At 41.0% G+C, this 13520-nt stretch overlaps 1 protein-coding gene across 10 annotated transcripts in view; it reads left to right on the top strand.

The window, feature by feature from the left end:
• TMCC1 (transmembrane and coiled-coil domain family 1) overlaps positions 1 to 13520 on the top strand; it is a 155861-nt gene that overhangs the window by 115145 nt on the left and 27196 nt on the right. The window contains exon 1 of one of the 10 annotated variants that reach the window (XM_024982577.2): positions 6470 to 6556. Within the exon in view, the coding sequence (XP_024838345.1) occupies positions 6494 to 6556 (63 nt within the window). The 5' untranslated portion in view covers positions 6470 to 6493. 10 annotated transcript variants of the gene reach the window in all.

The following is a 13520-nucleotide window of genomic DNA, read 5'->3' on the forward strand; positions in this document are numbered from 1 at the left end:
TAAAGTTGGAATTCAGTGGTATTCTCAGATGTAAAGCAGAAGTCACCACATTATATGATTCAGCTGTACCATATTTATGTGATTTATGGAAAGGTCAGCTGTTCTTAACACCATTTTCAATTAAAGAGAAAATACCAAAGAAGTGAGTTAGAAATGCTGTGAGTAGGTTCTCTGGCAATCTCTTAACTCAAAGTAATTTAGATCCTATAGCAAAAAAGGAAGTCTTTACCTAGTGGGATCTTAATTAACCTAAATCAGACGAAGCTCTTGTTCTATTACAGTACATTTTAAGAATTAGGTTGTCTTAGTCATTCTTTGAAATTAAAATTCTGGAAAAGTGGCATTATTAATATTACCCTAACATTAGGATGTTATAACAGAAACATTGTTTTTGATACAACATAAAACACCCTGAGAGAAAACAGAGTTCCTAGTAGTTGAAAAGAATACGAGAGATGACTAACAATATTCCCATCTCAATTTTGTTTACAAAAAGCCACCAAAAGAACATTTGTTATCAGTTGGTCACGAGCAAATTTGTTTTATTAAAGTTCTCCCCTTAATGTGCAAGACAAAGCACTAAGTTATTAGGAATTTTAATTAGGACTTTTCCTTTCCTACTCCCTAGATTAAAGGGCTGCAAATTCTATAATACCATATAAAGCCTTCAGTTCAGTTCAGTCGCTCAGTTGTGTCCGACTCTTTGTGACCCCATGGACTGCAGCATGCCAAGCTTTCCTGTCCATCACCAGCTCCCGGAGCTTGCTCAAACTCACGTCCATCGAGTCGGTGATGCCATCCAACCATCTCATCCTCTGTCATCCCCTTCTCCTCCTGCCTTCAGTGTTTCCCAGCATCAGGGTCTTTTCCAATGAATCAGTTCTCTGCATCAGTGGCCAGAGTATTGGAGTTTCAGCTTCAGCCTCAGTCCTTCCAATGAATATTCAGGACTGATTTCCTTTAAAATTGACTGGTTTAATCTCCTTGCAGTCCAGGGGACCCTCAAGAGTCTTCTTCAACACCACAGTTTAAAAGCATCAATTCTTCAGTGCTCAGCCCTCTTTATAAAGTCTTAACAGTCGTCTAAACTGTAAAGGTAAAATTAATTTGACTGTAACATAGTTTGCAAAATTAATTTTTATCAAATCATTATAAGATAAAAAGTAATTTTGTCAGAAAATATTCTTGGGAAGATGGAATATGTTTTTTTCCCTGAGTGTGCCAAAGTCAAGAACAAACTACAGACAGTTCCATATTGATTTTCTAAATAATGGCTTGAGAACAGAGGCCTTCTATAGTTATTGCTTCTTAGACTTATATGAGAAATTTGTCTCCAGATTTTAATTGTGAATGATTTCACCCCCATTTCTAGTAAATTTCACTTAAATACTGAGTAGACAATCTTTTGGGGCTTCCAAAGTAGTACGGTGGTAAAGAATCCACCTGCCAACACAGGAGACGCAGGTTCAATTCCTGGGCTGGGAAGATTCCCTGGAGTAGGAAATGGCAACCCACTCCAGTATCCTTGCCTGGAAAATCACATGGACAGAGGAGCCTGATGGGCTGTAGTCCATGGGGTCACAAAGAGTCAGACATGACTGAGCATACACAGAGACTGTCTTCTAAGGTCTCTTACAACTCTGGCTTGGAATTCTGTGGAGAAAAAAAAAATCTTGTAACTCTGCTTTTTATGTGCTTGTGGAATATCAGAAACTAAGGGAATCCTTAAAGGCCTAAAATTAATTCATAAGCAAACACTGTCCAGCAATCAGAGGTGGCTCTGTGAAACATTGAATACAAAAAAATGGAAGATTCCAATGCAGAAACTAGCCACAACTATCTGTAGATTTAAATATAACATAAGCATGTATTTGAGGTGATATGATGTTATATTCTTATTTCTTACGGATTAATTCACTGGACATTTATTGAGCCTACATTGTAAGCTTAAATAAACCATAATGGAAAAGAATATGAAAAAGAATATATATATACACACACAACTGAATCACTTTGCTGAACACTAGAAGCTGACACAACATCATAAATCAGCTGTGCTTCAATTAAACATTTTTAATAGAATAAAATAAATTAGTATCTGAAGGGACATTAATTCTCTATACTTTGTTTGTTAGAACGTGTTTATTGCCTTTGGTAGATGTCCTGTTATCCTCCTTGTCCCCTTCCTTTTCCCCTCTGTGGTTATAATGATAAGTACACTACTGCTGTGTGTACATCTACTCTACATACATCGATCCAGTTCACTGAAGCTCTAGGAGTGAGTTGTTTCCGGACTGTAACTTCGTGAACCTGTGCTTATTCTATTTTTCAAGATCAGTGCAGATTCTTAATCAGCCATTTTGACTACCATTATCCTGATGTGAGTCTTTGACCTCAGCAAGACTTGTTCTTCACTTACACACTGTTCGCATTTACTGTAAACACACTTGGGCCAAAGGATGTGAATATTTGGCTTCATATTTGTTATACATTAAACGTTGACACTAGTCATGGAAATGTCTCTAGGACGTCCTTTTTGGATCAGAATTGCATGTCTTCAGTTAATTGTCTCGAACAGCAAGGCAGGTAACCTGGTTAATTTCTGAAGAAGGCGGGTGCCTGTATTCTTTTCCTAAAGCTTCATATTCTGGTATTGGCTTTGGCACTAATTCTGTTGCTCTCCTTTCTGAACTAATTGGTTCTAAGCAGTAAAAGAAAGCACTTGCCTTATTTAGAGATTCATATGACTATACTAATCTCAAAAGATTTTAAACTCCTTTCCAGTTACTTTCTTTGTCACTTTTCTGCTCCCCCACCCACTGGCTGGTTATGAGGGGTTGCTTTTGCATACAGAAAGCTGCTGAAGTCAAACAAAACCTCCCTCTTACTGAGTTGAGTGGGAGCTTGCTAGTTAAGGACTTTAGGTGAGCCTGTAACCTACTGGAGGAGGGCAAGAAAAGAGACTCCTTGAGGAATGCACGGCCAGCTGTTGCCACAGGTCTTGACTTCAGTGCCTCCCTTGCAAATCTATCCTCTGCTTTCTGCTATTACAGACAGTAACTGATTTATTAGATTTATCATTTTTCTTCCTCGATTCAGCTTTCCTTTTACCTATCTTTGGCCACTTTGGGAAAAGTTTATCCAGCCAGTCATCAGGCATCAGCATCAAGAAGGTCAGATGCTTTACAGAGCAAAGTTCCTCAGTCTTTGGACATTTTTCCCCAGTGGATCCTTCATGAAGTATCGCGAAGGGTGAAAGAGAGGGAGAACTTTAGGCATTTTGTCCAAAAAATAAAGTAGTATCCATGAGATCTTACAGCTGAGATAGGTTTTAATAATAGAGCAAAGCCTCTAGAATTAGTCTTGGTTTATGTTAAGGGTATCTTTTGTCTGGGATTTGCTTCCAAATCATTGCATGGGAGGGAGGAAAGACCAGCCATGAGTTAATTAATGTTGGAAACACTGTGTAGGATTCAGTATCCTCTGTACTTTTACACATATTTGAAATGTTGCATAACAAAGAAGTTTTTAAAAGGCATTCTTTCCCCAAGAGTTTTTTAGAAAGATAAAATCTATTTCCTATAAAATTTCAGCATTCCCCCCAGTACTCAACAGTGTTGAACACAGTAAAAATACTGTTGTAGGTTTGTATTACTGAGGGAAAAAATATTTTCTTGTCTCATAAATCCTGAATTTAGTAGTTTTTTTTTATTATTTTTATTTCCAGATTATTGTATTTATACTACAATGTTTAAAAGGATTTCGTAAATTAGATTCTAGTAAAATTTGTGTTCACCTTTGTTTCTTTCTAAGGGCATATTCAGTAAACTTTAATCAGTGTTGAGAAGTCTGAAAACCAGTCAATGAAAAACAGTTTTAAACAGTTTCTTTGAGACTTCTCTGGTGGTCCGGTGGTTAAGAATCCGCCTGCCAATGCAGGCGACACAGGTTCAGTCGCTGGTTGGGGAAGACCCCACATGCCCTGGAGCAGCTGAGTTCATGGGCCACAACCACTGAGCCTACACTCTAGAGCTCGTGCCCTGCAACAGGAGAAGCCACTGCAATGAAAAGCCCATTCACAGCAATTAGAGAAAGCCCACGCACAGCAGTGAAGACCCAGCACAGCCAAAAATAATATATAAAGCTAAAAAAAAAGTTTCTTTGTAAATTAACATTTGAACATTTTAAGACGTTTTTAAAGGAAACTTTTTGTGTTATCAATAAAATATCCCTGATATGTCTTTGGGTGGTATAAAGGAGCCTGTTTTCTGTCTGGGTCCTAACTTGACTTTACTGGTAAATGCCAATTGAATCCTCAGTGTCTTCTATTTTGTCAAGTTGATCACGCTTATTCAAATATCTATGCCTGTTGAGATGCTGTAACTTTGATCTAAAGCAAGGATTGTTGTTGTTGTTCAGTTGCTAGGTCATACCTCACTCTTTCCAACTCCATGGACTGTAGCCCTTCAGGCTTCCCTGTCTTGCACCATCTCCCAGAGTTTGCTCAAACTCAGGTTTGTTGATTCGATGATGCCATCTCAACCTCTTCTGCCTACTTCTCCTCCTGCCCTCAGTCTCCCAGCATCAGAATCTTTTGCAATGAGTTGGCTCTTCGCATCAGGTGGCCAAAGTATTGGAGTTTCAGCTTCAGCATCAGTCCTTCCAATGAATATTCAGGACTGATTTCCTTTAGGTTTGACTGGTTTGATCTCCTTGCTGTCCAAGGGACTCTCGAGAGTCTTCTCCAGCACCACAACGTGAAAGCATCAGTTCTTCGGCGCTCAGCCTTCTTTATGGTCCAACTCTCACATGCATACGTGACTACTGGGAAAACCATAGCTTTGACTAGACGGACTCTGCTTTTAATACGCTGTCTGGGTTTGTGAAGCAAGGATTAGCAAGCTTTCTTTTTTCTTTGTAAAGAAGCAGAAAATAAATATTTTAGGCTTTGAGAGCCACAAGAGTACTCTATTATGTGTTCTTTTTGTTTGTTTGTTTTTGTTCTTAAAACTCTTTAAAAATTTAAAAATAGTTCTTGGTTCTTAGGTCTTTTGTAAGAACCTTATTAAAACAGACAGAATTAGACAATTGATTTTTAATTAGATGTTTTACAAAATAAAAGTTACAGATTCAAATGTGAAAGGTTTTATTCAAAGGAAAAATTGTGACTCTCATTCAAATTGAATACACGTGTCAAAGATTTTATTTGTCTCACTAATTCACCAATTATTAGGAAGCAGTAAGATATTAAAATGAGAATTGGACTTAAGGAAGTTTATATTCTCTACCAGACAGAATTGACCTGTTTCTCATCATCAGCACTATCCACAAGGTAATTTCCATCTCTACAGTTTTAGAATAACCTAGCCGGAGACAAAGACGCAGAATTTATACTATCGGATAACTCCAAAATATCTGATAGACAACACCGGGTAGTCCCTTGAAAGGACACTTAAATTTTTTCTTTTTTTTTTTTTTTACCACTTTACTGTTTCGCAATTTCTGCTGATAACCTCCCATCCCTCTTGTGATCATAAATAATTTACAAAGATTTTTCTTGATCACAAAATAGTTGGTTTCTTTAGATTTGACCTGATTATTGCGGTAAGAGTGCTAATTAATCATGCAGACATCCTTGATGGGTTGTTTTAGGGTAAATCCCAAAGTGACTTTTTCAGGGCAGGAACAGTCTCTTGAAGACATTTTCTTCTTTCATGCAGTATCGTGAGTATTCCATAAATAGTATGTGATGGTACAGGAGCTGAGCTCAGGTTTACGATTGTGGGGTTTTAATCTGTTACTTACACTTCAGAGAGCTTATTGCTTTTCATTCAGAAGCTTTTTTTTTCCTGTTGTCCATAGTGAAAAAGACTTCAGGGTCTTCTGCTCTGCACAAGAAGTCTGTCTTTGCTCAGTTTTCATTTAAATGACTTCGTAAACCTAAAATGAAAAATAAGAGAAGAAACTTTAGAAAAGCATAGAAATTTGTCCTGGCAATCTTTTAGTCTTCTGTTGAAACATGGATTGTTTTTTCTTTGTCTTTGTGGAACCAAGCTCCCTAAACAGTGTTACCCTATTTAGAATATTTTTTACCTCCTTGAGCTGTTCTCTGGTTGTAAATGAGAGTACAAATGTGGATGGTGAATGAACGTCCTGTAGCTTTAAGCCCAGCCCTTTGGATGCTTTTGTCTTTTATAAAAGATGCTCACAGCTTGGAGAGGAGCGGCAGATACTGTCTGTGATCTCCGGTCTCAAACTGTTCATTTGCATTCAGCTCTAGCAAACTGTGCCCACACCCAGGCACGCGCGTGCGCGTACACACACACACTCTCTCTCTCACACACACGGATGCTTGTTTGGCAGAAGCTTTCTGTTTGTTCAGCACAGAGTCCTTCCTCCCTGGCTCCCCAATGTAGAAAGCTCCAAGAGCTGACACGGGAGACAGAAGCAGAACAGTACGCAGGCCGTACTGCAGGGTGGTGGCTATGCGGGGATGTTGATGTGGTGTGGCTGTACCTGCCTGTTCTGTGAAAGGCACTTCTCTGAGGCTGTGAAGGTGAGAAGCCCAGGGATCAACTAGAAGCTTCATTTCGGCTGGCTGTTGGTGGGGGAAGGCATTCCCAGTGGTAGCTGTCCTCATTTACCGCGTTATTCTCGGAAACCAAGTATGTGCAGCCGTGACAGACTCTGCCACAGCTCGTCTGCAGTTTGGAAGCTGGGACAAATGGAAAGAGCTTATAGCCAAAAGAGGTTGTGATTGTTTGCGCGATCCAAGCTTGCGCTGGCAGTGCACAAATGAAGGATGAGCTTTGTGGCAAGCAAAATCAGCAGACTGCCTGACAGGGGGCTTTGGTAAGATAAATGTGTCGCTTATGTTTTGGGTCTCCACCCCCCGCCCCGGCCCCCTCCCCTTTTTTTGTTTTTTGTTGTTGTTGTTTCTACTTTTCTGTATCTGCTACATAGAATTGCCTCTTAGCAATGACTAAAACATTTTGCAGATTCACATTTGATGGAAAGGGATACCCAAGGGAGCCAGAAAGGAAGCCATTATTTCTGGTCATTCAGTTCTGTGACCTTCAGAAATAGTCATCAGGTTTTCTCAGATATCCATGAGGTGGTAGAAGCTAGGAATTTCCAGAGCAAAGAACACTAACAATTAGATAGCCTTTTTCTTCTTTGAACAGTCATAGTTAACCGCCCTCCCCCCATTTTTTTTTTACAGCTTTCCCTGTGGCCTGAAGTGGAGAAGAAAAAATAAAGGCTCTGTGCTCTTATTTAATTGTTGCCACTGGAACAGTAATAGGCTGAGAATTATAAGTATGGAGGTAGAGGAAGGCAGGTTGAAGAGTCTGCTATTTTCATAGCTGTGCGTTGGTGGGTGTTTGTCTTCGATTCATTATCTTTGCTGTTCGATATCAAGTGGTTGGTTAGTGCTTTATCTCTTTGCCTGTACTGTGATTTAATCCCTTTTGTGTTCTAGTTTGTACAATTTTGCTTTGCCAGACCCAGTTCCATCATTATGAGCCCTTCTGTTACTGTTAATACATATTAGCCTTTTTTAGAGAAAAGATAGTTGTATAAAGAAGCCCCGAAATATTTATGGACCCCCAAGAAAGATAAAGATATTTATCTCTTTAAAATCTAGAGTTTGCTTTCAGCAAATTTTGGAGTCTGGATTTGGGGCTCTTTAGTAAGCATGAGTTTGAGCAACCTCCGGGAGTTGGTGATGGACAGGGAACCCCAGGGTGCTGCAGTCCATGGGGTCACAAAGAGTCGGACACGACTGAGCAACTGAACTGGGCTGAATAAGCATTTTTATTGCTAGTTAAAGAAATAGTTACATTAGGTCAGTGAAATCTTACCAGAATCACCTTGCCCTAATCTGCTTTAAGTTGTATCCTGTTTCTTGTGTTTTGCTGAGCACAAAGGTTTCCTCTTCCCCAGCCTTTCTTGGGCAAGTTCCACTGGATAGTGCGGTGGCTGTTTTACTAGCCTGCCTCAGACCTTGTCCTTGAGCCCCTCTTCTACCCAGTAGAAGAGCCAAGTTTTCTAGCTGCTTAGAGTGGGCAGAGAAAAGATCCATTGACACCTGGCTTTTTGCTGACTCATTGCTTATGTAAGCCTGGTAAATACAGCTATCCATACACTCCATTTGGTTACTGGGCAGGTGGCCCCTTCTTTTCTGGTCTTTTCCTCTCTCATCCCATCCCTGTGCTTCTTCCTTAAACGTTTTTGATAACACAGTCTCAGTCCTTCACCAAGTGAGTTGTGAGAAGCAATGAATAGACAAATCTTTTTTCTCTTTTTGAATTGTCAGCTTAACTGTGTAGTTTCATCTTGATTATGATCATTCAAATTGTATATTTTGTCGGCACATGAGACCTACAGTAATAAGACTTCTCTTCCTTTGTGGCCTAGTTAAGTAACAGCATCCTTTCTGTCTCTGAGAACTCAGTTTCAGTGCCCCTGTTCAAAGAATTACTCTGTGACCTTCCAGTCTAAAGTAGGTTTCTCTGTCTTACATTATTCCTTTTCTCGCAGCACTCTGTCCTTTTTCTTTGTAGCACTTTTCGCAATATATCTCATTTGATTACTGGTTTTTTCTCTCTACCACTTTTCCCGACTTAGCACTCAGCGTCATGAAGGAAGAGACTTTATTTTGTTTGTCAGTATATGCCCAAGCGCCTAGCAGAATGCCTGGCTGAGACTTGAAGAAAGGACAGTAGGCAGTACTGCAAGAGTAAAGATCCCGTGGTGACGTTGACTGAAAAAATGCACAACATCAGAGTTGTGACTTGAGTTTTATTTGGGAACATAATGAGGACTATAGCATGGGAGACAGTCTCTCAGATAGCTGTGAGGAATTGCTGCAAAGGGAGGGGTGGTGTTAGTGTATGTGCGATTTTGGTAACGGGATTCACGCATACGTTTTTACAGACAGTGCTGCTAGTCTAGAGCAGGTTACTGCTGGTCACGAGAAGCAAGTGTCTGCACTAATGATTTTAGTGCTTTTCGAGATCTGAAAAGATGCAGGAAATTGGGGTCATAAAATCTTTTCCTGAAAAGTATCTTTAACTATCTGAAGGCCAGTTCTGCCAGTTTTTCCCAGAGCACAGAGTCCCTCATTCTTGATTTCTGGTCTGAAACACTTTCAGGACGTGTTGAAGATCAGCGATCACAGTGGCCAGTGACCTCATCTTTGTAGAGACAGATGGCGAGCAATAACTTTTTATCCACCGTGAGAGAAGAAAGGATGTGCAGCAGCGCCTGAAAAAAGCCACAGTGTCTGGAGTGGGAGGAGCACGCTATGGGATGAAGCTAGAGAGAGATCCAGGGCCCACTCACGTAGAACTTTGTCGACCGAGTTCAGGTTCTTGTTCTTAATACTTCAAGAGTGTGGGAAGCTACTAAAATAATGTAAGGATTGGGTGGTTTAGGACTTCCTTTTTTTAATATTAAAATCTTCAGTTTAATTGAGGGCCTACATGAATACAGGTAGATCAGTCAGTGTGAGTGATTCAGCAGAGAGAGGACAAGATTTTGTCCTAAGAGTTTGATGGTAGAAATAAGTAGAGATGGGTGGCGAGTATTATACTTTGATGGAAATTTGGAAAAGAATGGATAGGACTGGGTATTGGAGTGGATACAGGTAGAAGGCAGGTGATGTCAAGGATGATTCCTGGGCTTTGGCATGGTTTGGTTTTGGCTTTTGTGACCTGATGGATGGGGCTTTGCGGCTGGCTCAGTGGTAAAGAACCCACCTGCCAATGCAGGAGACACAGGAGCTGTGGGCTTGATCCCTGGGTCGGGAAGACCCCCTGGGGAAGATGGCAACCCACTCCAGTATTCTTGCCTGGGAAATCACATGAACAGAGGAGGCCAGTGGGCCACAGTTCATGGGGTTGCAGAGTCAGCTGCAGCTAAGTGATTGAGCGTGCACTGAAATCCATACTAGTCACATCTTTATGCTGTTTTTTTCATAGTAGAATTAAAATTTTTTAAATTTTTTATTGACAGTATTTTTAATTGATGTGTTTAATTTAGTTCTTTTTTTAAGTTACTGCTGTCCCATTATTACTCTGAAGTATCAGCTAGATTATATCCATTATGTTCTATTTGAGAACGTTGATTTATATATCATCGATTGTAAGGACTTTAGCTTTTACTCTGACCAATGTGTGGAGCTACCAGAAAGTTAAACATATTGTGATCTGACTTAGGTTTTTAAGGACTGCTGAAATATTTTTGACTGTAAAAATATTATTGCTGTAATAGTGTAGGAGATGATTGCAGTCATGCAGGGAAGAACTGATAGTGTCGTAGACCAGAGTGGCAGCAGCTGAGGTACAATGAGAAGCAGGCAGATTCTGCAAGAGCCTGAAACATTTTGCTGCGGCAACATACTACGCATGTTGGTAACAGCGCAGGCTCCGGAGCCAGGCTCCCTGAGTTCAAACAGTGGTTTGGCCACTTCTTTACTTTGTGTTCGTGGACAACTTAAACTCTTTATGCTTTATGATTGCATGGATCAGTAAAGTAGCCATTACCGAGATGGTAAAGATTGCAGGGGGCACAGGTTAGGAAGATGTCAGGAACTCAGTTTTGTATGTTAGTAAATTTGAAGTGATTGTTAGACATCCAAGTAGAGATAGCAGGTGGGGAGTTGGGTATATGAGTCTAGAGTTAAGGAAAGTATGGGCTACAGTATACATTTGGGAACTGTTAGCAAATGCATTATATCTAAGACCATTTAAAGAGAAAGAAGAGTAATCAAGCCATAAAATGGAGTTGAGGGTGTACAGTTTATACAGCGCCTCCTTAGAGCTTTTTACTCCACATGTAAGCCTAACAATAGCCAGTCCAGAGAGAACCAGATTATCACAAACCACATGGAGCTTTGCAGATTCTTTCATTGCTTTTTAGACTTTTGTTTTATCAGACTTCCTTGAAATAAATAGGATTAAGCTAAGGCTTAGAAATCTTTTGTCTTAATTAGACTGTGTCCTAAGAGTATTTGTGGGAAATTAACTTGTAAAGGGGAACTCATTGGTGGCAGTTTTATAGATTTGCTTATCCACACGTGGGTTTTACTGATACATGCATTCTTAAATCTTCAGCAGTGAAAGCATTTTTCTGTGTCACTTTTTCTTTTGCTCGTTAGCACCTGCTCAAAAACTAGAAAGTCACTTTAGTATTAGCAGATCTGTGTGCTTCAGACTAGTCATTCTTCATTCTGAGGATTTATGAGAAAGATTTTTGAAAAACCCATACCCCAAGTCACTATTTCTTTTTCACAAAAGTTAAAACCTTAAAATTAGAAGGAAACAGGGATCATCTGTTCCAACTGTCAGTGCATCCTCATGTGACAGTTCTAACACTCAGGCGTGAAGTCTCTGCTTGAACATTTCCAGTGGCATACGCGACCTGATACCTGAAACCCCTTGGTTAAGTTGAACAGTGAATCTGTGCTTACAGAAACAGCTCCTAACCATAAAAAAGCAGCATATAATTTTATACTTACACCGTCAGTTCTGTGGTTGTAGGTTGCCTGTGATCTCTTTCTATTCTGTTCTTTCTTTCTCTTCCTCCCTCCCTCCCCCACTATCCCGGGCTCACACGAACCCATCAAATCCACGAATCAGGCCTGAAGTACAGCTGGCAGTGCTCATCCTCAGAGCTGTGTTTCATACAAGCAGGAAAACAGTTCTCCTGTGACGGAGCCTTCTGAGCAGCAGCCCTGGATCCCATAATGGAGTCTTTGCAGTGGGCTGGAGCAGGGTGGGCCAGAGAGGACCTTAATCATCTCAATGCATATTCAACTCAGGCAGTAGCTTTTCCTCAGCAGCCTTGGAGAAATGTGTATCATCTGTTGGAAGGTGTTTTTCTTAAAAAAATTCTGACCTTTGTTCCATTCATAGTCACATAGGCTCAGTCACTGCATGGTGTATGAGCTCTAAAAGGATCCTTTGAAGGACACGCTAGCAAGCATTTATATTGAACCCCTACTGGATATTTTCTTTTCCAAGGCATTGCGATACCTTCTCAGGGCACAAAGATGAGTGATGACCCCATCCCACAGGAACCGTCAATAGAAGCAGCCCACTCAAACAATCGTATCAGCATAATGTGATCGGCACAGTGATGCAGGCGCATAGATGTGTGGGAATAGAAAGGAAGAGCCGTGACTCCAGGGGCTCCCCTGGTGGCTCCAACCGTAAAGAATCTGTCTGCAACGCAGGAGACCCGAGTTCAATCCCTGGGTGGGAAGATCCCCTAGGGGAAGAAATGGCAACCCACTCGAGTATTCTTGCCTGGAGAATCCCCATGGACAGAGGAGCCTGACGGGCTACAGTCCACGGGGTTGCAAAGAGTCTGACACCACTGAGTGACTGCACACATGAATCCAGCTGGGAGCAGGAGGCCGTCAGGACAGATTCCCGGAAGGAGGTTATGCCTGGACTGGGTTCCCTTCAGCCAGGAAAGGAAAGGAGATTGTGTCCTTGAAGGCAGAAGACTGGACGTGTGAAGCTGTGCGCCCTGGCCGGAGAGCTGCATTCCAGTTGCGCCCTTAGCATACATAGATTCAAATGGAGTTTCCATTACTCCCAAGTGACCCATGGTACAGTTTTGGGTTTTTTTTTTTGGTCATCAAGTGACCTCTCTTTCTCCCTTTTTCTTTCTGCCCCCTCCCTCTTCTCCCGATTTCTCTTGCTCTTCTTCATTTTTAAGAATAGTGCCTGCCAAAATTGGGAGGAGTTACTGGGTAACCCAGGGATTCATGGTCTCAAGTCTAAACTACCCATGTGCTGAAACTGAGGGTTAGTCTTCTTTCTCGATGCTGAGGACAGGGGATTCTGTCAGCAGTGTTCTCGCAGGCATATTGCTTATGCTAAGTGGGAATCAGGCACGGGAAGGACGCAGTGGGGCTCCAGACAGCCCAGATAGAGAAGTCAGAGTAGAGAGAATCTAGATTATCTCTTCAGTTGCTGTGCAGGGAAGTAACATCACATCTAAACTGTGATCATTTGTAAATGATTATATTGAACCTTTATATGTGTGTGAAGTCGTTCAGTCGTGTCCGACTCTTTGCGACCCCGTGGACTGTAGCCCGCCAGGCTCCTCTGTCCATGGGATTCACCAGGCAAGAATACTGGAGTGGGTTGCCATTTCAAATTGCAACCCACCTCTATATAGGTTTTTGCAGTTTTAGCGATGGAATCAAACCTTGATTCTGAGAGCAAGGTCCTATTCTGTTGCACAGGGAACGATATTCAGTATTCTGTGATAAACCATAATGGAAGACAAGGTATATATGTGTGTATAACTGAGTCACTTTGCTCTACAGCAGAAATGAACACATCATTGTAAAATAGATATATTTCAATAAATAAATAATAAATACATTTAAAACACCTCGATTCTAGTCCCAACAGTATCTTTTGGGCAGTATGATCCATGTGTGTCCTCCCAGAGTAACAGTGACCCTTGATTTCCATGTCGACACTTCCTCAGACAACAGG

This window comes from Bos taurus, chromosome 22 (assembly GCF_002263795.3).
Source record: "Bos taurus isolate L1 Dominette 01449 registration number 42190680 breed Hereford chromosome 22, ARS-UCD2.0, whole genome shotgun sequence".
Lineage (NCBI taxonomy): Eukaryota > Metazoa > Chordata > Mammalia > Artiodactyla > Bovidae > Bos > Bos taurus.